The sequence below is a fragment of the Tamandua tetradactyla genome, chromosome 13 (genome assembly GCF_023851605.1).
Source record: "Tamandua tetradactyla isolate mTamTet1 chromosome 13, mTamTet1.pri, whole genome shotgun sequence".
NCBI lineage: Eukaryota > Metazoa > Chordata > Mammalia > Pilosa > Myrmecophagidae > Tamandua > Tamandua tetradactyla.
Window position 1 is genome coordinate 44,890,292 of NC_135339.1, and position 26,355 is coordinate 44,916,646.

General features: G+C 37.5%; 1 protein-coding gene across 3 annotated transcripts in view; it reads right to left on the minus strand.

Moving 5' to 3' along the window:
• PRKG1 (protein kinase cGMP-dependent 1) overlaps positions 1–26,355 on the minus strand; it is a 1,184,353-nt gene that overhangs the window by 26,528 nt on the left and 1,131,470 nt on the right. For all 3 annotated transcript variants that reach the window (XM_077125297.1, XM_077125296.1, XM_077125298.1), the window contains one exon: positions 9,364–9,460. In XM_077125297.1, the coding sequence (XP_076981412.1) occupies positions 9,364–9,460 (97 nt within the window). The remainder of the gene's footprint in view (positions 1–9,363; positions 9,461–26,355) is intronic.

Here is a 26,355-nt window from a genome sequence, read left to right on the forward strand (position 1 = left end):
TTCATTTCAATTCAAAAGGTTACCTACATTGCATTCATGAATTCAAGATTGCTGAAATGTGTCATCTGAATATAACTTACTTCTCTTTCCTATAGTACCTGTATTATATAAAATGTTTCTATTGTTTAGTGATTATTAGAATCCTGATATTTACATGATTTTATTACTTGAATACTCTTTATGTTGTTTTCCTTTATTAAATAATCAACTATATTATTTGCTGCACTCAAGACTGAGTTCTATGCATAATCTCATGGTCTATGAAGAAATACAGCATCAGTTTTGAAAATTTGCTTACAGATTAAAAAATGATAACACGGATATTTCACGATTCAGCTTATTCTGATACTTAAAGCATATTTATAATTATTTCACATAGATGGAGTTGAATAAAAGTTGACATTTCAAATTCTTGTATTTATTGTGCCCATGAAGGCTTAAAATGAGTTGAAATGAAACAGAATCCTGTATTACAGATATTATACAATTTAATTCACCAAGTTGTCAGATTAATTCATGAAAGGTTTTGCATTCTAGTTAAATTTTTTGAGATACATATTAAGGTAGAAAAAAACTTTACAGTTTATTTTAAGTATTATATACTGTAAGATTTCTACTCAACTGAATGTCTTAGTATACAGGCTTTTGTCAAATTTCATCCTAATAATGCTTTCATGAAGTTAAAAAAAGGAACAATTTCCTCCTCCTTTCTGATTTCTTACTCGAACAGCTTTATCAGATTTTGTTCTAAAAATACTTCAAGTGTAGTTCTGTCGGTTGAACAAGTATTTTTTTTTTTTTTGCTTACCTGGACCTGAATGGGAAAAAAACCCCTCACATTAACCATTTAAACTGCTTTGTTCAAGTGGGCGTGGAGTCAGAGGTCATAGCCATAACCATACAGGGGCTCTCCTGGGCTTAGCTTATTTGTTTGAACGTCTTTCAAATAGTGATGATCTCCCCCCTTGAATCTGCAAGGCTATCTAACCCATACGAGCCCCTGACCTCACTAGCTCAGTGGTCAAGCTAATAGAAGGATTTTTTTTTTTTAAGTTTCATAAATTGCTTTAATAAGGTAAATCTTTAGGTTGATTTTATGAGACTTTCAGACATTAAGTTTGAGAAAGTTACTGGGTTATCACGATTTGCATACATGATCACAATCCAAACACTAAAAATAAACCACAGAAAATGACATTTTAACACCTACCAAGAAGTAATTGCAGTATCTAGTCACTTATTCCTATGCTATATTCACTGAACTCTTTGTTTATTTTCCACTTTATATTCTTTCACATTTTTTCTGGATGTAGATTACAAATAATAATCTTTTGCGTTATCTCCCCAGTGTCAATACCACAAAGTCATCTGTTTCACCTTGGGTGTATTTTTATCCTTTAAATAGTATATGCTTATTGGGCGGACAATGGTGGCTCAGTGGCAGAGTTCTCGCCTCTGACGCCAGAGACCTGGGTTCGAGTCCCAGGGCCTACCCATGTTTAAAAAAATAAATAAATAGTATATGCTTATTAAATTATACTCCAGTAACCCTGTCAATGTAGAAACATTAAAGAACTGAGAGCAAATAGCGGAATCATTATTTCACTGATCCTGATAAGCAGCAATTCTGTCTGACAAATTCTTTCCATCCCTAAATAGCCCCCCAACAACCTGGCTGGCAGATGCCATCTTGCTGCCCATCATGACCCCCAACTAAGCAGCAGCTTCCGGGATGCAAGTGAGCCTGGCAATAACAGGCTAATAGAAGGAATTTGCATATGTCAATGGTAATGGGAGATATTAAAATAAGGTACAGAGTATGAGTTACCAAGAAATTAAATGTATACAGCTCATGAGCTAGACTGTAGTATAGAGAATTACCTGTTTCATTTTATTTTTCAGAAAGCAAGCTATTTTCATTTTATTTAAAAGGACACGGTTCTCACCATTATTTTTTTACATCACTTAGATACACAAAGGTACTGTTTTCCCTTCTCATGGAAGGGATCCCTCTTTGAAAGTGCTTACATGAAAGTTTCAGTGAAATGGACTATATCTTGGCACAAAATAAAGTACCTTATTCAGAAGAGAAATTATGTTGTTTATTTCTGGAAGCAGTGCCACCTAAAAATAGCCTGTCTTGTCACCTTATATATATTTCATGGACGGACGCTTCAGAGTTGAACCTGTATTTTTACACTTTCATCGCTTGATCTAATGCCCAATCACCTCTTTCTTATTACAAATCTAATCTTCTTTTAAGTATACAATACAGTTATAGTCTATTGATCTGCCGTAGGTATTTCTCACTGCTTCCTTACACAATTTCTACTCCACTTAAGCCAGTCTCGTTGGTGTCTGGTGAGAACACGTGGACTTCTGTAGTAACCTTTGCCTGGAATGGCCCTTCCCCATCTGTTCATTTGAATCTCAACCTATTCTTCAACCCCGACTTCAGTTCAATGTCCTTACAGGGCCTTCTGTACTCCAAATCAGGTCCAAAAGATCTCTCTCTCTCTTATTAAAATACCAAGAACCCTTCTGTATAATTTAGATTTCAATATAATGCTAAAGGATTTCATTAGCTTTTTTTTTCATATGTGTTCACCCTATCTTCTTTCTTAGAAGGCAGGAATTCCTAGAGGGTAGGAATCACCTCTGATATTTCTATATCGTACATAAAATAGGTAAATTTGGCCGAATATGATATGCCCATAAATACATGGGGTAAAAAAAAAAATCAAATTTATGTCACAGAAAACAAAAAAGCAAATGTATTAACTTTTAGATAGACAAAATTACCAACTCTCTTAAGCCCTGGGAAGAATCACCCAGCACCTTCTAGATTTTCAGGGATCTTTCTAGAATCACATGCAGATTTGAATAAATTGTTAACATCTTAATTTATTATAGCATATTATTTTCAAATACTTCTGATGAAAAATATGAATGTCATTACCTAGGTGGTAAATAACATTCCAGTAATTTCACAAAATGTTTAAGAAAGTAGCTCTTCTATTTATTGTCATTGTGACGAGTCTAAGCTGTATTACAATTCTCAATGTACAAAAGGAAATATATTCTATAGTAATGAGATGAATTAATGTTTTCCTTGCTTTATTGGCATATGCCAAAGTAGAAATATAAAGTAATTTGTGCTTAGGGACTGCTCTGGTGGTCAGACACCTTAGGAGTTGTAGTGCATTGTTACTGTACCTGCTGATGCTCAATTAGGGTTTGTTGATTGGATTTTCGTTTCTTTCATTAATGACTATCACTGTTAGCTATATGAATACCTTATTTACTTAGAAACCAGTACTCTTTATCACAGTTGATCACTTGTACCAGTTTTTATTCCTTTGAATAATATAAGAATTAAATATTTAATAACATACCAAGTAGAGTACGCCTAGAGCAGAGGTTGTGTTAAAATGAGAGAATCTTTGAGTTTTAAACCAGTGTTGAGTCCATATTCATTTTAATTACAGTAGATAGAAGGACTCAGGGCAGCAGGGTTTCCCCAGGTATCTTCTGCAGCAAACATCAGCATAAGCACAAACAGCAGCACTGCCCAGCGATCCAACAGCTATCCTATTTCACTGCTGTGTAGCTTGGCAGTAAGGATCATTGAAAGATCTTCATTTTACATGGAGTTTCCCTTTGCAGTCAGACTGTTTGCCTTTTGTAACGGTGAAATGAAACTCTGTTGACTGAGCACTGAGCTTATCACCCAATTTCTTGCATATTCATCACTTCACCTCTACTTTTTCCCCAGTTGATTTACAGAGCACTCCAGTCCAGCTTGTGTGTTTTGCACAAGAGAGGAGACAGCTGGCAAAAATGCCTTGAGAGTGGTTTGGGTGCCTGTGTGCCTCGCACAGACTCTGCTACACATTGCCCCCTGCTGGACAATCATAGGATTTATAAATTGGGTCACAGCACAGGAGGGAGAGATAACCTGTGCACTCCACTTGTCAACAGCCAAGCCCTTATTACGCCCAGCTGGGGTGCCATGATTTAAGAAGGTGGTGGAGAGACTGGGACATGATTCAGCAATCTGCACCAAAATCAATTTCCGATTGAGAGGTTAGATGGTGGGGCTATACAATTTAAACGAGAAATGGATAAATAAAAGCTGGTTACTTTAGGTGCACAAAGGTTCAGCATGAGGAAGATTGAAAACTGTTTCCCATCTCCACTCATGATCGATCAGAAAGTAAGGAGCTTTAGTGGTTATGGGGGAATTTAATTGAAGCTATCACTGAAGGTCATTTGAAGACCTTCAGCTCTTTTCTATAATGGAGAAATGCTTGTACTTTCAAGCTTGGGAGAGCCAAGCAATGGGAGAAAAAAAGACCAAAATCATCTATTCCCTTCCTTTACTATGGGTATAGCCAGATATGAGAAAGACATGTATTGGCACATTTTTAATAATAATGATAACAACATTGATAACATTTATTGACTCACTACATGTTTTGAGTGCTTTAGCTTATTTAATCCTTGCAACCTTGTAAGGTACATCCTATAATTTCCTCATTTTAGAGGTGGGGAAACTGAGGCTCAGAAAGTTCAAGTAAATGCCTAACTGTAAGATCTGAATCTAGAAAATCTAATTCCAGAGCTCAAGGCTATAGCTTCCATGTTACTGTCTGATTTTTCCTCTACAGATATTTTGCTGATAAAGAAGGACCAGCAAAAGGTTCACAGAAGGGGGGCGGTGAACAGGGCATGGCACTCCATCTACTGTAGATTTCTGTCTCATTCAGTTTCTTATTTACTTGAAAATTTTTTTAAGCAACAGGGTACATGTGATAACATAGGAACACTCATTTGATTTCATGGTGGTTGTGATGGGGTAAGGACCTAAATATTTTTAGAAGCAAGAATAGCAAAACACTTTTAGTTAAAATTCAGAAGTTCTAGGCACTAATGACAGCTCTTTCAATGACTGTATGGACCTCGGCCTCTTATAAACATTATTCTCAATTTCTTTCTTGTAAAATGTGAATCATATCCTGCATTCTCTTTTCAGGACAGTGATAAGGGCAAAAGTATATACTATATGTGGAAGCAACTAGAAGATTATAGAGCAGGTTTCAAATGAAAGATATGATCATTTCAGTTAGTCTTAATAAGATTTTATCCCTACAGGAATTTCATTTTTCCTACTATGTAAACATACTGCTTCAGTTATTTATGTTGATGTTTTACAATCCTCCCTCTGCCTTAGAAATGTCACCTCCTCTAAGAAGTCTTTCTTCTCCAGGCACAGAGCACATGTTGGCCATATTGTGATAATGGATTTATTCATTAGTTTATATGATTGTCTCAGTAAGCAGACTGTGGGTTCCTAGAGGCAGGGGTTGTTTTCTATTAAACTGTACCTCCCAGAAGAAGAGATCACTACATAGATACATAATAACTATGGTAGTAAAAATATAATCCGAGAAGAAGGCTATTTTCAGCATCTTTGTTTTTGTATTTCATCCTTGGTATAGGAGGCACTCAGATTGCTGAATAAGTAGATTAAATATCTAATATTTACCACATAGCGTATCCAGAATAAATCAAAGTTTGTCTTTGATTTGTGTTCTTGTATTCTGAATAACAAGCAAAAAACCAAACAAAACCAAGCAACTCTCTGACAAGTGCAAAAGCAGAGTAAAATTAGTATTGTGACCATAAAGCAAAGGGGCTTATTTCATTTATGAAATGTAAAGTCTCCATATTTTATGGTCCTAACCTGTAAATTAAGAGGGTTATATAGATATTGTATGGCAGTGCTTCGATCTTTAATGAGTAAACCATATATAAAAGCTGAGTACTTTTGTGGAAAGTGATATTATAAATGGAATGCGGTCTTCTGGAAACATACTGTAAATGGGTAGCACTGACTAAGTTTGAAAACACCTTCTTAAAAATAATTTTAAGAAAAAGAAGCAAAAAATATGGTAAAAGCCAAAGAACAAAGGAAAGAAATACAACAAACTCACTGCTCATAGGAAATGCTTACATATAGGCCATGTCTGACATTAAAACTGGTTAAAATCAGTCATGCTAAGATATTTTTATGAAATGGACTGGATGGCTTAAGAGCAGAATTCCCACAGAAATAACATCTTTACTCCTAGCTTCTGTACCCATCCTTCCACAAATATTTATGTTTGTACTATGTACTGAAATTATATTCACATTTAAAAGTTGGCAATAAACTACTTAGAAATTCTTCTGCCTGAAAAAATACTCCAGTATCAAGATGCATCTAATCTGACATAAACATAAAAATTAAGAAATGCTGAGAAATCTTTGAGGGGTCTATCACACTGTACGAATTCACACAAACATAATCTATATTTTGAAAAGTGGTGAAAACTAAATTCTTAGCTGTGACAGGAAATGGGGTTCAAAAATGTAAACTTCTCAATGTTTCATATCCCACTACAGAGTTTTTATAATCTTATGATCTTATGCTAGGGGAATTAGAAACACTTATATGAAAGCATAACTTCTATTTTGCTGTTATGTTACTTACTTGATCCGCATCCCTGCTAACCAAAATGTACTCAGGATTGGTAGTGTGAAGTGCAAGTACTACATATATGACGTTAACACAGTCAGCGTCCTGTAAACCTAAGTGAAATGAATCCATATGAAGGTCGTGTTGCTCAAAGATAGTATTCTCCAGCACCATAAAAGTATCCTGTGTGCAGCACTCGCATCTCAAAGAGAGTGAAAAGAAAACTTCTGTGGTCACAGCAAAGCCGGGCCCTGCCTAAACCCTCTTCCTCACTGTGAACGGCCCGAGTGCCACTTTGAAGGTAGAGTCCCCCTCCCGAGGAGGAGGTACTGTCTTCCTGGGGATTCCTGACATGCTACGACGACAATGCTAGTGATTACACAGCGTGTTGAGGAGAACTCCCAATTCTGACATCCCCAAATGCCTGTAAAAGAAGGCAGTCACAGAACGAGTCTCTCTCATACCCCGTAAGCAATGACATCAGACAGCAATGGACTCTGCGGTGACAGTGATTCATTGAAACTGTGGTCCACACTGGACAGCAAAGACAGCCTGGGGGTTCTGATTCGGACCCCAAGTTTGTGCTTGGGAAATGTGAGATGACACCAAAGGATGTGCACTTCACTTCATGACGTGCCCTTAAGGACATGAGTCAGTTCTCCCTGGCTAATGAACTGCTAGGAATTTTTCATTCACAGATTGATCTAAAGTTTTGAAAATTGGACTTCATTTCTCACCTAAATTCATTTTTGGAGCTATGGTTTTCTTAAGTCTCTAAATGTCTTGTACAAGAGTAAAACGTAATGTCCATGAAAAGAAAACGAGGCTGAACTACCTGCTCTCTCTCCTGGGATGGAAAAAATATATAAATATGTGTATCTTCAAATACACATAGACATACTTAAACACATACATACACAGATTACTTGGAGTTTTTCTTTCTTAACTATACTACCTTTTATTAATTTGCCCACATTGACCCTTCCCTAATTTGGCTGTAGTTGTTTACACCTCCTCACACATTTTTGAGATACATTTTTAGAAGTTTTCCACTGTCAGCTTGGCATTTAATTGTTCAGCTTGAAGTCCCCCAGGCCACCAGAGGTCCCCAGATGCAGTTTCAGTGTCTGTGAACTATTTTTGATGTTTCAAAAATCCCAAATAAATTAATATATTTCATAAAAGATCTCAATGGTAACTTAAGGATCCCGAATTTAAAGCTCTCAGACCTCTAGGAATCCACAAAGTTTGGAATGTTGATTTTTTTTTGGGGGGGGGGGGGTCACCTGAAACAGTACTTTTATTGTGCCTAGTCCTTAAAAATAATAATTAAGGAACCATGAGAAATAGTTCCCAAGTCAATCTCTAGGGAATTCTATCCTTTATATTGTTTCTTTCAGAGAGGGGCTTATATACATACAATGACGTAAATATTAACTGATGTCACTGAACAATAAACTCATAGCCAGGGTTCTATTCTCTGATCTGCTTACATGTCCCAACATCTCCAGGGCAAAGCTGTACATGGATAATGCTCTTAATAAATCTTCATTAGCCATAGAGACAGTTAAAACCCTCCATAAAACCAATGGTTCTTGAAAAATAAATCTAAGGCTCTATTAATTGGTGGGATTCAGAGAAACAAGAGTTTTTTCCTAGTCCATTTGATATTTACTTCTGTAACTGAAAATACTCAGATCTTTAAAGGCACATGATGAATTTTTAAATGAAATATAGCATTACTGGGATACTCCAACCACTGTTAAGGGGAACATAATGCGACATTCAATGAGACACATTGCTTTAAACTCTTCTTGGCTACTGTTCATGAAAATAATTTCTGTCTGCTAAGTCAGATACCCCCACTGCAGCACAAATGGACTAAAATAAAAAATAGCACTGGGCTAATCCACTTTTATAGTAGGGGTTTTCTCCTGTCCCCTGATGGCAGCGGTCAGTGTTTACTGCACTGTACACAAGCTCAGAGAGTTCCTAACACACTGTACTGGTGTCTGATGTCAGGGCCTCTCCCACGTTTAGCAGAAGGGCAGAAACGAATTAGCATTTTCAAACAGAGTTTATATCTACACAGTCTCGGAATGCTGCAACTCGGTCACCAGAACACATTTTTTGTTCCCTTATTTTTGTTGTAAGATGTTAGTTTTTAAATTCAGTTTTCAAAGAAACGCACAAGGGTATGCTACCGTCTTGTTCACACCACGTTCATGCAATGTGTTTGATGAGTAAGCTTGGACAAAATGTTTTCATCATCTTCATCAACACTTCCCTATATATACTAAAAGTGTGTGTGAAATATACTCTATAAAATACTTGGACCGTTAGCACTATAATCTAAATAGGTGCTTGTAACTACAGAATCGAATAATTACTGCAACATATACTTTTTTTTAAAGCAGCGGTAAGAAAGTTAAAACATACCACATATGTATATGACGACTTCCATCTCTTTTTATGTGTTGATAAATAATACCTATAAATTATAATTGCAGATAAGATGCCTAACTAAGTTAGTCAGCACTGCTCAGAACCAAGGAAGTAAATAAAAATTTAGAAAATCAGCTGGATAAAAAGTGCTTTCTGACTCATTAAGTAAATATGTTTACCTTTCATTTAAAATGAGGGGGTAATTTTATTTTCAGTTTATTGACTGCATAATGCAGCCCATTTAAACTGTTGCAAGCTGTGACATGCCAATATGAAAGTATGTGATACTGAGTGTAATAAGAGCAATTAATGATGCAAAAGAGAAAAGAGTGAAATCTTTATCTAGGAGGAAAAAAGGAAGTCAGTCTTTCAAAAGCATTTAAAGAACAATCACCTACCAGTTCCACTCGTCCGAAACCTCCAACTCCAAGGGTGTCAATGATGTTGAAATCAGACAGCTTCAGGTTGGCGAAGAAAGCAGCTTCAGCTTCGTATCTGGATTTTTTGATGCGAAAAAATGGAAATTTCTTAGAGGTGCAAACACGAGTACTGCGTTCAACTGTACCGGAATGACATGACTGTGACACAGGGTTTACCTGCTTAAATTCCATCTTGCTTTTAGAGTCTGTGTTTTCTCACACTCATGATTTTTTGGCCCCAGCTGTGCAGAATAACATATATTTGCACTTTTTTTTTTCAAAGTAGAAAAATACAATATACCCACTGCATGCCAGAATGTGACTGATAAATCCAGTTAAAGCAAAGTTATATCTTGGTATTTTTCTATGCGTCTTCTTGTGGGCACAGATCGTTTGAGTTGTTCTGTTTTGGGTTTGTTTGGGATGTTTTTGTTTTGCTTGGTTTTGTTTTTGCCGTTCAGAGTTTGGATGACAGTTTCTCATTAGTTCCCCTTATCCACAGGCTGGCAGCTCCTATAAATATTTATTAAAAGTGGCAAGATCATTGAGGTCTCTAGAGCAAAATCACAGCCAGGTTTGCTGAAAACAGATCCGAAAAGCAGAGGACGGATGTGCAAATGTCTGAAATGGATGATTTCAGAAGCATAGCCACATTCCTAAAGAGTGTCTTCCTTTCCTTTATGTTTACCCACTGACTCGGAGCCAAAACTCTCAGCTAGCAATCAACGGGTCTTTGTGTGTGCACATTTCTTATAGGAGTGGTGTGGAGAAGCATGAAGACCTGTTCCTGAAGCCCCACTCTGTACACATGCAAATCTGACACATGCAAGTGGCTCAAATAAGCTGCTTCTGATGAGACAAGTGAATATGAGCTGCTTAAAATATCTCCTTGTCAAAGGCCTTACTATTTTTAGAAAGGGCAGGAAGGCATGAAAATGAAGATGATCTTCCCACTCACTAAAGTCAGGTCAGGGAGTAATTCAGCTGTCTCAGAAATAAAGTATTTGAACAGCTATGTGTAACCCGTGACCTTCAACCAGGCAGCGTCTGATGCGGTACTATACTATAGATAGCAGTGATGAACGCATTTGAGGTAATGGTCCTAACACAACTTGCTTATGTCAGTTTCTGCATAGCAATCCACAGGCATGTTTGGCGTTAAGCTATGTAACATATGAGCTATTCCATTACGGTCAAACACTAATTTAGGTTCCCTACTTGGGAAAAATGTGGAACAACTTTCTAGGCCAGCGTTCAGTGTTCTTAATTTACAAGCACATTTCGAGTTTTTAAGAAGTCGATCTTTCACAGACTCTTCAGATGGTGAAAATAACACTGCTTTTCATTATTGGCTGATTATGTAAAATCAACTCCTCCAAATGAACTTCTGTTAATAAGGCTTCTCATCAATTCTAATGCATTTGTGGACTTTTCACGTTAACTACACAAGAAAGAAATTGACGCGGTAACTTGGGAGATGTTTTGCTAGAATGGAACACAGGCAGCAAATGTGCATTTCTAACATTCCAACTGGTTAACTACTTTTGGAAAATTAAAACTCCATCCCATTTAAAGGGCCAAGTGACTGAGCTCACTCCAACAGGTGCTTAAAAAGGACATCTGTTGGTTGCAGACCCCATGACAGTTTGCATGTGGTCAAGCATTTCCTGGCAGTCTGGATAATCAAATCCTTAGTGAGATGGTTTTTAAATAATAACCTATATACTTGCTGGACTGACTGGGACATATTGAAGTTCAGCAATCTCAGGTATGAAGAAGGCAAACTCTTCCAGTCTACTTATTTATTGAAAGTGTGATGTTATCACTTATAACCCTGAAGTCACCTCAACATTCTTTACATTTGGGCCTTGTGAAATAGGCCAGAAATCAAGTACCTTTAAACCAGCAATTCTCACTTTTCTTGCACATCAGAACTTCCCAGGAATCTATTAAAAATCCCACAGCAGACCAAGTGAGTTATGAAACCAACGCAAGTAACCCACTTTTCCACTGGAATAGCACCTCCTTTAGGGGTTTGTAGAAGTTGGCATATCCTTTGTTTAAGCTCCTGCCTCCTCATGCTTATTCAGAGGAAGCTTGCTTCATCAAGAAAAGCTACTCCTTCCTCTCCTTTTGCAGCACCTGCTAAAGCCAGTTCTGGCCAGTTCTAGCCATTAGGGCAGGCTCAGTCTGGAGAAACCCTGGCCTTATTAAATCACCCTTGTCTAATTATAATAGTAAAAATCATACTCACTGACCATGCTAAGCTGCCATTTTTGAACATGCAGCATATGAAGTAGCATGATTCGGAACTACATATGCTCCACTTTTGCCTGTCTCTTAGTCCACGTCATCTCACCCTATCCTTATCTACTCCCTTAAGACACCTTCACCAAAGGGTATAACCCCCACCCCCCGGAGCCCTTTTTTGGGGGGCGACATATCTGAGGTTTACCTCTTATCTCCTTATGGAGCTGTTCGTAATAAACTTTCTTTTCCCCAAATTCTGGCATCATATCATTGACTTCTGTGTGCACAGGGCAATGGGCCTGCTTTGGGCAGTAACAATTTGGTAACCCAGATGGGACAGTGGTCTTAGAGACCCCTGCCCTAGGCTCCATGGTCCCCGTGGGACAGAGATTTCCAGCCAGCAAGTCTGCATGTCCACCTAGACTGGTTTAGCCTAGAGGCTCGATGGCTAGGACTCTTTCCGGTTCCCACAGGTGTCGTAGACCCTACAGCTCAGTTTCATTTTGAGAGGGGAAACAGTTCCAGGTACAGATGTCTTTTGGAAGTAACTTTGCCTGTTCTTTTGCAAAACCTGCTCATTGGTTCTGGTTTTCTGGCTATCTGCTGTTGATTAAGACTGTGGCTTTGAGTCCCACCTTAGCCCGGTTTGGTTACTGCATGCAGGTCCTAGGTTTATAAGGGTTAATCACTCAAGTGCTCATGTTTTGGTTCTGAAGTTCTGAGCCTGGTTTTACTGATCCATTCTGGTATAGAATCCTTGTCTACCAAGCGTAAGGCTATCTGTGTTTGATTCTGGGTACACTTTGTTTTAGTGTGCTGAAAGATACAACTATGGGAAATATTAACAGTATTAAATGACTACAGCTTCTTAAAATATATTTTAAGAATATATTTTATTCTTAACTATAAATATATTTAAGAATATATAATTGGTCTATGTTTATCTACGAATCAATGAAAAAGGAAAAGGTGGTATTTTTCTGTAACATGGCATGGCCTCAGTATAAGTTACAGTCTGGAAAAAACTGGCTAGAAAATGGGACCCGAAATCAAAATCCTACATTACAACTGGAATTATTTTATAAGAGGGAAGAGAAATGGGATTAAATTCCACACGGTCAATCCCTCATGGCCCAATGCCAAAATAAGCATTTGTAAAAAAAATATGATTCAATAATATCATGATTCAAACAGAGAAAAACATAGTGGTCCCAGCTCGGAAAAAACTGAAATTGGGAAATCAGAGAAGTATCAGTCCTGAGTAAAACAGGTCCTGCCAGATTGTGGCCCTATTAGGGTACTCAGTTTGGTCGGGGGACTGCCCAATCCCGGGCAGGGCACTTCCCATTCAGACAATTTCCAGCTGGACTAGATGATGAAGGAAGCCCCAGAACATTTATTTATGTACATTCTCCTTCCCCCACCTCTGATCTGCATAACTGGAAAAACACCATGTGCTCCTATAGTGACAATCCTAAGAGAAAAGAGAATCTCTTTACGTCAATTTTTCTCACCTCTAATCTTTCATTGATTTGTTTTTTACAAGAAATATGCATTTTATTTTTGAAGAAAACATTAACTCAAACTACAAAGGATAGTGCATGCAGATTATATTATAGATACTTAAAATATCTGGAAGGCCAAAGCAATGTTAAAATGTACCAGTCTGGTGAAAGGATGTATGTATGCATTTGCTCCTGCTTGCTTTCCATTTATTTCTAGTTTTGCTAGAAATTATCCTACATGGGCAGATGCTAAAGCCTTTTCACCCCTGAGGTGTCTCTGAAGGATCCTTTTTGGGCTCCAGGAGCAAAAGGCTTGGGGATGTGGTCATGATCACAGTGGGCCAGAGAATGAAAAGACAGTAAAAGTTTGTGGCGGTTTGAAGAATATAAGAAGAGTACAACCTACCCTCCGTGTCTCCAGGAATGTCATAAAGGAAGTGATCAAGGAGTTGAGTCTAGACAAACCTAAGCAAGACACTTCCTTTTCTATAAAATGAAGGGTTTGATTAATCCCAGATGCTTCTACTTCAGGAAACAGAAAATACTGCTAGAAGCATTAATTTAGGAATGTCCTGCTATCAGCTACTATATGTAAAGGAGGAAGGCAGAAACTCTCATTCAGTGGCCAAGGTAGCAATTAGGGGAAACATGGCTTGGATGTCCTCGAAAGGACTTTAGGGACATTTATCCATAGACTATACTAGACTGGTGGCTCCCCATGCCTCCATCCTGGAATCACATCAGAATTATGTGCTGAGTTTAAAATCAAACTGAAACACTTGGGACTTGGGACCAGATATCAGTATTTTAAAAATAAAATTTACACTTAAGTTTGCACAGCTGTTCATTGCCAAAATTAAGGGTCATATATAAGTTTTAAAGAACAGTTAGTGTCAATTTGATATGTGACAGTCATATCACACAAGTATTATAGGGATATGTAACCAAATTCTAAACAATTGCTCTCTAACGGTCCTTGAGAACACCATTCATTCTTGGCATATGGAAACCCTGCATATCTTTGCCTTGAAAGAGAAACTATCAAGCAGAAAAGAAGAAAATTAAGCAAAATTTTTGCCATGTCCTTAATGTTTAGCAAGTAGCACATATATCAAATGAACTAAGTCACAGAAAATATCACACATTGATTAGGTCACTGCCATCCTGGATGCAAAATCTGACATTCTTCTATGTTTTGCTGCAAGCAATATAACTGCATGATAGAACAATGTGGGGTTTTTTTGTTTTTATCTGAAGTGAATACTTTAGTCACATTTCCTTAAATTTTATCTAATGTGCTTTTTTGGCTTCAGGGTCCCATCTAGGATTACACATTGTATTTAGTTGTCACTGCTTCTTAGGCTCCTCATGGCTGTGACAATTTTTCAGACATGACTTTGGTGGTTTTAAGGAGTGCTCATCAGGTGTTTTGTAGAATGTCCCTCAATTAGAGTTTGTCAGATGTTTTTCTCATGATTAGACTATATCATGGTCTTTTAGGAGTAAGACCACAGAAGTAAAGTGCCATTTTCATCACTCCATATCAAGGGTATGTAGTATCAACTTGACATTACTGATGATAAGCCTTGATCACCTTGCTGAAGTAGTCAATCTATTGTTTTTAAGATAGTACATACTTATAGGATCTACACAGGGCAGATTAGGTCTTCTCCATAACGGCTTCCCTAGGAAGCTGGCTTCCTCAAAATCAAGTAGCTTTACAAAAGCATTTCCACCTTTCCACACTGCTAAAATTCTGCTCAACAGTTCAAAAGTGTCATAATAAAATGCACTTGTCAGGAATTGAACAGATGATAACAATATTATAAATCAGTACCTTCCCAAGCATTCACAAACTAGTCACAGGAGTGGAAAGATAGTAGTGATGGGGGATCAGTTCAACACCCTAAAATGACTGTGTGTTTTCTTTTCTGACATGTAGGAAATTATTACAAGTAATTGTAGTTTCTCAGTCAAATTTCACTTAAGCTGTACCATTAGTTCAAATGAATACTGCTATAACACTGAAGCTGAACTTTACTCTTGGATTAGCACATGTTGATAATTTTTATATTGTTTTAACAATGGTTTTGAAGAGGACTGGACACTAAAAAGACCACATAGTTCAACAATTCTGTGGTTAGGATGGTAAGGAATTTCTTCCAATACTAAGCTGCAAGCACTCTTCACTGTGCATATATAAAAAAAGAAGTGATTAATTTGCTTTAATTTACTACTTCCTAAAGCTCCTGACTCTATACTTGTATATGTCTTACTAAATTGCAGGAACTTTTTTTTCCTCCTCTTTTTTTACTAATTATAAAATTAGTAAAAGGGGGGAATGAAAGAAATAGGGAAGGGGATATGAAGTCCTATTATGATTTATTTTCTTTATACTGTTCAATGGCTAGAGAATATTTTCTCCACATTTGGCTTCCTTTCCCCTATAGATTAAAGATTCCATTTCCCAAGGATAGAGTAAGCCTTTATGACATGCACTAGACTCATTTCTCTTCTTGTGACAACCCTCTTCTCCTTCAAGTTATTAAATTTTTCTCAGGAACTAACAACCGCCAAATTCACATGGCCTCAGTGAATTAATTTGGCTTTGACAATGGTACAAGCTATATCAGTGTTAGGAGCCACGTTGCCTTGCTGCCTCTCTGTATCAGGTTGAGTGATCTGCATGCTGGATGTTCCACTTAAAGTTTTCTGAAGACAGTATCTGATGAGATTCTCAGTCTGAGCTAACCTCTTGCAACTCTGCAGTCATGGCAGAACTGCAGATATACAGAGGACAGAAAACCTTTCTTTTGCCCCATCAGAGCAGGAAACTGCTGAGCTGGAGCTGGGAGCCTTAGAAACTTGTGACTCCTGTACAGTGCTTGGAATGTGTGAGCAGGTGTCCACTGTGGTGACACACAGAGAAGGTGGGAAACTTTGTGGGTGGGTACAGAGAGTGTGGTCTCTACTTTCTGGAGGGAAGCTGAAAGAGTCACATCATTTCTGTAGCATATTTGAGCTAAGTATTTGGTCAGGCATGGGAAAAAGAGAGCATAAACCTCCAATGTGTAAATACAAAAAATATATACAATGTGAGGCAAACAATTCAAAATGGAGGAAATCTGACTTCTTAGCAGCTCTTACTCCATTTTTACTGACTAACAAAGGTTATCCTAACAGGGAAGTAAAGAAATTATACTATGATACATACTATTTGCTTAAAGATACCACTTACATTGATAAGCAATAGACTGTGAGGTATGTATTGTCTGTGGAGTTTTATCTTTAAGACATTAGATAAATTGGGCGGTACAATGGTGGCTCAGTGGCAGAGTTATCGCCTGCTGAGCTGGAGACATGGTTTGATTCCCAGAGCCTGCCCATGCCAAAAAAAAAAAAAAATTGAAGTTTTAGTGTCAACACTTCTACCTACATGTTGATAATTACATTTTCAGAAATATATTTAACATAAATAAATATATTTCAGATCCATACAGACCTTTCTTGTGAAGGTCTGGATAATCAAAACACTAACACAGGGAACAAGGTGACCCTGATGCAACTGTGTTATTCAGCCTGCACAAAATTAACTTATTTTAAATTTTGAAATTTTCTTTCAGCCTATGCTTGAAGTTGGGAAAAGGCTTGTTTTTATGTTTCACAGGAAAAGACAAGATTGGAAATAGTTCCATAAGCATGATTGTTAATTTCTAGAATGTTATTTGCTGATTATAAAGCAAAGATGTAAAAAAAAAAAAAAACACCCAGAGGAACAGCAGATATGATTAGTGCAGTTTTACATTTAAGGCTGCTACATCACAGTTGGAGGCTTTATCAAGTTTGCCTAGAAAACAGATTTAGATACAGGATGTGGAATTCTATTACTACCCATCTTTTCTTAAACACAACACTTTGGAGTACTGCTGGACACTTTCTTCAGAGATAAGACCTTCCTTAGGTGATGATAACAAATGAGATGTGTCTGCCAATGTACCAATGGATCAAGAATTTGCCAACAAACAAAAGGCTCTTCAACAACTAGGTTAGGCCTTAAGTTTTAGAGAAACTAAGTTGAGTGTCATAATTACTAAATCTGGGATCTTTGTAACTTTTAATAGTAGCACCCCAAATATCTAGCCCCATCAAGGAATGACGTGCTCCACGAAAAAGCAAATCTTCCAGATAATGTAGTTTAGCCCTTCTGAGTTTCACATACATGCACAGACATCTGTCACCCCCACCTTTAAAGAAATTTCAGGAATCAATATTTCTATAATGGATTATCTCCTTGCAAACTGCTTAAAGTTGAATGTATTTTTTTAGAGGCAGACTCCAGGTCATCATCTTGAATAATCAATTAATATGCTATCTTATACTTCTATTTAAGATAACCCAAATATAAATTCTATAACTAATATTTATTATTTGTTGGCTAAATTATAAGTATTATTTCTTGATAGGGGTGGAAGCTAATCTGTTTTACCTTCAATTTCTGACTCAGATATACTTATTTTCTATAGGCTACAAAGCCAGAGAGCCAAATGTGTAAGAATCATGCCTATGATATAGTCAGGCAATTAGAAGTGCCTAAGGAAGCAGTAATATATGATGATTAAAGTATAACCTCAGGACCCAGCCTGCTTTGGGGAAATCCCAGCTCGTTTTCAATAGCTGCATGACCTTGAGCAAGCTATGTAATCCCTCTGGGCCTCAGTTTTCCTCAACTGTTTTATGGGTGTGCTAATCAAATCAAGTCCATTGGGTTATAAATATTAAATGGGACAAAGAATGCGACACAGACAATAAACAATCAAAAAAAAAAGATCATTATCTTTCATGGTGTTTTCACTGTGCCAGGTACTGTTTTGTTAGTAGTATGACTTGTCTGATTTTTCTATCCACGGATTTTGAGCTGTTTCGTTCAGTCATTTTTATGTTAATTAAATCCAGGATCTTGGCTAGAGTCGAGGTAGTAGAGTTACTTGGCAAGCAACTAGAGATAAAGTTAATTTAGCAACATATGAACATATAAATGTCCAAACAGGCTATAATGTTGGGTTTTTTTTTCCCTTCCCTAATATTCAGTTTTCCCATTCAAACTGTTCTAACTAGTGGCTTATAATGGCCCCAGTAGACCTTGTTAACTTTTTATTCTGCTGCTGTATATTGCAATTTGTGCTGTTTTCAAAATTTAATTTCTGAACTGTATTGTGTGTGTGCGCGCATATATGTATAATCAAGTGCTGTCAAATAAATGGTTGAATCAAAGTGACAGTGATGGATTATGTAATGAATGAAACATAGGATGTCTATACTGTATTTAAGGCCCGCTATTAAAAGGACAGTAAATGAAGATCTCTTTTTGAAGTTTAAATTTAATATACTTTTCATAATTCCACTGTGTTATTCTTAGGGGACATGGAATTTATGAGCTGTCATATGGACGAAAGAAAAGCATAGTTTTCACGTTCCTTTGGCATGAGATCCTTACCTTCCACTATTCCCTGAGCTTGTGGGAGACAGACGACAGATCATCATGCTCTTAGCCACAGTCAGGCAATAGACACAAAGTCAGGCAACAACCATCGCAATCCAGAGCCTGGAAGTGCCTGAAACAGATTCTCGAGAGGCATTCATGGAAGGTCTGAGAGTGGTCCTCTCTGAGGACGAATGGTGGCCGAAATCAGAATTGTCAGGAAGCTGCTCAGCAACCCCATCCTGCAAACGGACCCCTCTCCCATTTTCTTATAGCTTACTTAGGATGAGTCACTTCTTTAAAGCCACCTTGAGGGTGGTTCAATGGGAAACAGGACAAAGATGTGGACAAATACTAGAGGCACAAAGGATGTTATTGGTTCCTTCTGCAACATACAGGTGAAGTATGCAGATGCCTTGTGCTGAGCTGTGATTTCTAAGTGTGACTTTCAGAAGGGGTTAGCTAAATTTCAGATCATCTGCTTTCTTGCATTTGGCAAATAATTAAAAAGACCCCTTTGATGAAAGGCCTGGCAAGATTTAGAATGTCTTTACCCCATTGAGTAATGTTCATTAAGGGAGCATTCCCAGAGGTGAATTTTGAAAATAAAATAATAAATTAAAAGGAAGAGAGAGGAAATTCCTTCCTTCGTAGATTTTACTGACAAATGACAACAAGAGGGAAAAAAAGGACACAAGAGATCTATTGTTTCCCTTTTTAGGCCCCATCAAAGCATATTTGCAACATTTCATCATGTCACATGAGTTTATTAGTTATTCTGAGAAAATACAATACAATTAACATCATATGGATATGTTCTATGTCCATAGAGGAAACAGTCATAAGAGGCTAATGTGTTTGAGATGAAACTGATATGATAAGGCTTTGAAATTCACCTATTGCCATTGTTTTATTGCTGTCTATTCCAGCAGATATTAACCATCTACTTCATCAGGTGATGCTGACCCTGTAGGGGCTGGTCTGTACTGCGTGGATTCTGACTAAGGTCTGTTGTCCTTCAAATGGGGACACATGTGAGCTAAGGCATGATCAAGAAGAGCATTTCCACTGGGCTCAGGATCCTATTATTTTCATTCCTTGCCCATGTGCGCCAGTAAAATTAAGCACCTACTTATGTAGTCCAGCACTGTGCAATGCCCTTTCAAGTAATCTCACTTGGTAAAGAGGAATAGAACTTTGCTCAGGAAATAATGCAGAAAAGCATTAAAAATCCCACAGAAGAACTTATAGCATCAATCTCTCACCCCCAGTCTTGATTTTATGATTTTTTTGAACAAGTTTATCGGGTTGAGAAAAATGGGGAAAATAAAAAGAGAGAGAGAGAGAGCGCGAGAGAGAGCCCTGAGTCACATGATATTCCCTAAGAGTTTAAGAACCAGAGCCCTTTTCCTTTAATTCAGGTCTCCTCCTTCCAGACCAGATGCCTTCTGAGATCAGCAATGCAGTGGCTTATATCCCTGGTTTAGCTGCTACCACTTCGTTTTCACATCTTTTACTTTCTATTGAAAATCCAAATCAGAGTCAAAACAACAAAAAAACTATTTTTGGATTTGAAACAAAAGCTAATGAAAATGAGGCTATAATGATTATGGCAATGATGCAATTGAGAGCTACAGCTGCACAGATAATTGTATTACAAAAGAAAGGTTTTTCTTTTTATTCAGGAAGATGTCACTAAGATTATGACTTCAGCTTAACCTACCCACATTTGAGCTTCAAATTTACTTGCCTTTAAAGAATCACGAGAAATTGTATACCACCTGCTTTAGATTTTCTAACAGAAAGTGAACATTTGAGTTTTGCAGCTAAAACAGACATTAAAGCCATCGCATCGCTAACTCCCTCTGGAAGGGGAAGGTGATCTGAAATTAGAAACATAAAGATAAGAAGTAACATGGAGATTATCATATTTTCATTGCTTACAAAACAATTTTTCACTCGCTACCCACAGAAAAACAATAATAAAACATTTGTAGTGCTATTTCACCCAGAAGTGGAAAACAGAATGTTTCCAACCTGTTGTTGCAGGGCTATCTATATGTTATCTGCAGACGCTTTCTCTATTACTTTTGTCTTTGGATTTTCTTTTTTTCTGCACTGCGTTTTTTTCCTGTGAGAAAAGTGCCCCCTGTTTGTGCCAACCCATACCTTCTTTCGGAACTAAATATATTTTATTCTCTGTAATAAGATAGTACATTATGATATACATTACCTCACAAAACTTATACGTTACCACTAAATGATTTTAAATATGCACCCTTTCCTTATCAGTAATAGGTGGAACTAAAACCTTTACTAACTCTGTGAGGAAAGTTTGAAAATGATTCCTGTCTTTTGCCAATGATAATTCATTATTGAAAAAAAAACAACCACCCCCACCATCATATCAGTTCCAAGAGCCAGATATTAAAATCATCTAACCATACCTTTATTCTACTAATTAACATGTATCTTTGGCAGGATAGGAGATCCTTTGCAATTTAGGATTTGGTTTTTGCCTGTTTCACTGTAACCTTCAAAAGAATCTACTGATATTGAACAACTTCTGCATACTTTCAAAGGAATTAAAAATAGACCTGAAGTTCAATCAGTGATTAGGATGGCCATTTTGACCCAGCTGTTAAGTTTTCACTCATATATTTTCCTACTAATCTTGACTTCTATCTATATGGTGGATACAAGATAACTAATAGCCCCGAAAGAAGGCAATGTTCTTTCCTTCCCTGGAGTCTCTGTAAAATGAAAATAGCTTTCCCTGGGCATCTATGATCAGGGACATAGCCATCTCTGCAAATGACTTAAATCACTGAGGTATGTTAAGGGCGAGTTTGACCCATTCCGTGTCTGGTTGTGACGTGCATTTTTCAGTTATTATTTTTCAGCATGGCAATAATATTTCAACGGACTAAAACAACAAAATTACATTTTAAATGACATCACCTTTGCCCTGGATGTTTTATAACAGAAACCAAGCGGCTAAGAGTGACAAACATTACCCCCAGGTTAATAACAGAATACCTCGGTTGGGAGGGGCAAACTATGGTTGCAGGCAGGAAAATTATGTAATCTTTTTAGCAATTAGCAATCTAAGTACCTCTTGTTCAAGAGTCATAAAGTATGCAAGTCAATTATACTGAAAGGCATTTGATAGACTACGGCAAATAACTTGAACCAATAAGACAAGAGTTAAAAAAACTTACTTATTTTAAACAGTTTAAGTAATCTGAGTATTATAATGAAAATAGAATTGAAATTTCCTAGGTTTACAGGTAGCTCTATGCTATCATGAACTGCTCTTAACAAATTACCCATAAAATAAAGCACGTGCCACGCCCTGCTGTCTATGCTGGGGAATTAGCAGTGGACAAAACAGACCCCATAAAAAAATTCTGTCTTCATGTAAACATCATTCTTGTAAAGGAGACAGACAACAAGGAAACAATTAAAATATAGTATGTTAAATTGTGGTAAATGCTGTGGAAAAAACTTAGGCAAGGGGGATAAGGGAGTACAGGGCAGGTGTGAGGAGGCTGCAATTTGAGCTAGGCTAATTAGAGAAGGTCTCATTAGGAAATGAAGCAATGAACCTCATGAGATCTGGACTTACAGCATTCTAGGAAAAGAAAATAGAAACTGCACTTGCCTTGGTACAGGAGTCTGTCTGGTGTATCAAGATTAGCAAGGAAACTACAGTGGTTGGAACAGAGTAAAGGCCAAAAGAGGAGAACAGATGAGACCAGGGACAAAATGGGGAAATGGTGCAAATTGCCTAGGGCCTTGCAGACCACTCTAAATATTCTGACTTTTACTGTGAGTGAAAGAGAAGCTGTTGGAGAGTTTTCAGCATTCTGTTTTTATAGTCTTATTTACACTTAAAAAAAATTATATTCTGGCTCCTGGGTTAAAAATAGGCCATGGGAAGGCAAAAGCAGAAACATGCAGACAAGTCAGAAGCCATTGCAAAGTGGTTGGTTTTGGATATTTTGAAGGCATAGCTAATATGATTTGCTATTAGATGGTTGTTAGGTGTGAATCAAAGGAATAAATAATGTTCTGAAGACTTGGGCCTTAAGAATAGAAAAGCTAGAATGCCATGTGTTGAAATGGGGAAAGTTGTAGGGGAAATGGATTTGTGGGAAGAGTTGGGAATACATTTTGAAACTTTAGATTTGCGAAGACAAGTATGCTGCTAGATTTATAAACCTAAATTTCATAAAGAGATCTAGGCTGGAGAAGTGATTTGGGAGATGTCAGCATATAGATGATGTTTACAACTATGAATATTGCCTGAGATCACCATGAATGAAAGTACAGATAATGAGAGGGCTGAGCCCGGAAGCATGCCAACATTGAAAGGTCAGGAAGATGAGAAGAAAACCAGCAAAGGAGAAAGGAAGAAAGAGTTAGTGAGGAAGAAGGGAAATCAGAAGAATACAGGGTCCTGGAAGCCAACTGGAGAAAGTGCATCTAGGAAGAGGTAGTGGTCAACTGTGCCAAAAGCTACAGGTCAAATAAGATCAGAATTGAGAATTGGCCATTGAATTTAAGTACTTGGAAGTCATTAGTGACCTTGGTAGAGAAGGTAGTCCTCAGGAAAGAATGGAGGTGAGGAATTAGAGAACTCTCAGGTCTCTCAAGGAATTTTCTTAAATGGGGCAAAGCAATGGGTCAGTAGGTAGAGTAAGGATGTGGGGATGACACTTTTGTTTGTTTAATCAATTTTGATTGATCGTCATGGAGTGATGATGCTGAGTAAGGGAAAGGGGCTGTGATCTGATGTACAGTGAAATGTTGGAGTAGGATATGGATTAAGACCAGTGATAAGTCAATGTGACTATCAGTAAAATTCAAGAAGTTTCAAAAGAGTGACCCACTAGAAGTTTAGACTGTAGAAGAGGTGAGAGTTTACAACATCAAGATAAGGCAAAGTTGGGATAAACTAAAGCAATACTACAAGGCAATAAGTTTTTACATCAATGATGCCATTAAACAGTAATAGCTAATATTTAAAGAATTCATACCATATGGTAGGCATTGTTCTATACCTTTTATGCTTATTACCACCACTAATCCCATGAGTAAAGTGAAACACGGCCAGTTTATTAACTTTTCAAGGTCACATAGCTTGTAAGGAGTGAAACTGAAATTTATATGCAGGTAGTACTGACTCTAGACCCATGCTATAAACCACTACCAGATCTTACCCCATCCATTTCTATATGGATCTATGTACATACCTCCCTAAAAAGTCCATATTCTCCATTCTGTTGGAGGGCTCAAATATTGAAGTGTTGTGTGGCCAAACATTTATAAGAAAATGAAGGTTGTGAAATATAAAATATGAATCTAGGTGGAGATTCATGTTCATGAGTTTGGTGTTTCAGACTGGGTTATGTATTGACTTTTGGTTATTATATGTTATTGAGAAGCTAAAAGTCATCCCTCTCTGAACCCCCATTCTTCTCAAGAGATAGCTGTGTAGCACTAAGCAGCAGCAGGGGGAGAGAAACAAGCTAAGTTTTCATGAGAAACAATACTGCTCCCATGGGTGACTGCTCCCATGGATGAACTACGCTGACTTCGTAAAAGGGGTCACTGCTGCTGATGCCCTGCCCTTGAGTCCTCAAGGCAAAGACTCTAAGGAACTATCAGGGAGTGTTTACTGGAAGGGAGTCCTTCTTACCCAGTCACAAAATTCCCATGTCTGTTGGGAGCAGGGGAAGCAGCTGGTGACTGAATACTCTAACCTCCACTGTAACCAGCTTCCAAAGTCCAACACAGACATTTATCCAACTATCCAAACCTTCTGCTTCAGTGTTATTTCTCTTTCTGAATTCTGAAAGTACGCAACCTAGTATCACAAAAATCCCCCTTAATTTTTATTAAATTTTTAGTATTTGTGATTTTTTTGCTTTCTAACAGGAATGCAGGATTCTTAAAGGAAGAAATTATGTTTTATTTTACATTTATTACAATATTTGGAAATATTAAACCTATAGGAGACAATCAGCAAATACTTGTTGATTTTAAAAGGCCTTGTTTTAGACCAATTTATCGTTTTTTGCACTAATCAAAAGAAAAAAAATATTTTATAGCTCTTCATTTATTGATTTAATTTCTTCTCTGGCTTGATGAATACTGGAAGTGAATTCTTATATTACTCAAAAATGAATACGACTTAATACCTAGGACTTACATTCAGATTTTCTTGTTAAAAATGATATTTAGTAAAGTTTCCATTCTTAGAGTTTATAAGTAGAACATTAAACACAATGAAATATGCTGCTATGCAAATGATCTTAACATTTAGTAGTAGGAAAACAAAATAAATCCAGAAAGATGTGTTGATTTGCTTTTTGAAAATACAGCTTATTGTAGCATATTTATTCAGTATGCTTTTTTATTACATTTTAATAAAGGTTACATGTTGATTATCTAATGATGCATAACAAACTACCCCAAAACTTATTGGTTTAAAACAACAATAAGTGTTATCTTATAGTCTCTGTAAGGTGGGAATTTTGGAATAGATGAACTGGGCAGTTCTGGCTTGAGGTCTCTCGTGACGATGTCCTCTAGGGATGTGGTCTCCTGAAGTTTCACTAAGGCTGAGGGTCCAGTTCAGAGGCGGCTCACTCACATCCTTGGCACATGGTGCTAGTTGTTGGCAGAAGGCGCCAGGCCCTCCCCACGTGAGCTTCTTCACAAGTCGACTGAGTGTCCTCATGACATAGTGACTGGCAGACTCAGACAGCAAGGCAAAAGCCACAGTTTCTTTATAACAGCCTCAGAAGTCACACGCTAGTCTCTTCTGAAGTATTCTCTTGGTCAGACATGATTCCATGTGAGAGAGGACTGACTGCACAAGGGCATGAGTGCTAGGAAATAAGGATCACTGGGGGCCACCTTGGAGGCTAGCTACAATAGACCAACCTCTGGTCCCCAGTGATCCATATTCTTACATACAAAATACACTCATCCCTTCTTAAATCCCGAAGTCTCATCCCTTCATAACATAAGCTTGAAATTCAGAATCTCATCATCTAACTCAGATCCAGGTAGAGATAAGGCTCATCAAATATGATTTTTATAAGTATAAGCTGTAAGTATAGCTCTTTGAGCATAGTTCCTCTCAATCGGAAGACATGAGTTAAAGAGACAACTTTTCACAATCCCCACCTCCCACCCCTACACACTGGTCTATTGCAATTCTGACATCCAACAGGGCACAGGTTGTCAGTTCCTTAATTAGCAATCAAAGCCTGGAAATAATTCTCCATGGTTTTTAGTCCTGCCTTCTGGATTTTTGCTTCTTCCCTATAAGTCATTCTTCCTCTTCCATATTTCTTCTCTCTAAGTCATTCTTTTTTCCAATCTTTCTTTGTCCATATTTGAAGTTAAGTTGCTTGAAGAAGTCTGGGATTCTAAAGTCCTCTTTTCATTTTGTGCTGCCTCTATCCCTTTCAGTCCAGCTGGGCAGTGTTTGGCCAATATGATTCTCTAAAATCTTTGTGGCTGTGTGAATTATTCTATTGGTGCTCATTCCAATAGTGTGGCCATAGATTCTGTTACTACACAACAAGGATTCCCTTTCCTCCAGTTCCAAATAACACTTTCCTCACTTTATGTTAAGCTTTCATTGGCAGCCTCCTCAGAGGCCATCAGACCTCTGTTAAAAGTTTCTTCAAAGTCCTTTCAGCTTCTGCCTACTTCTAT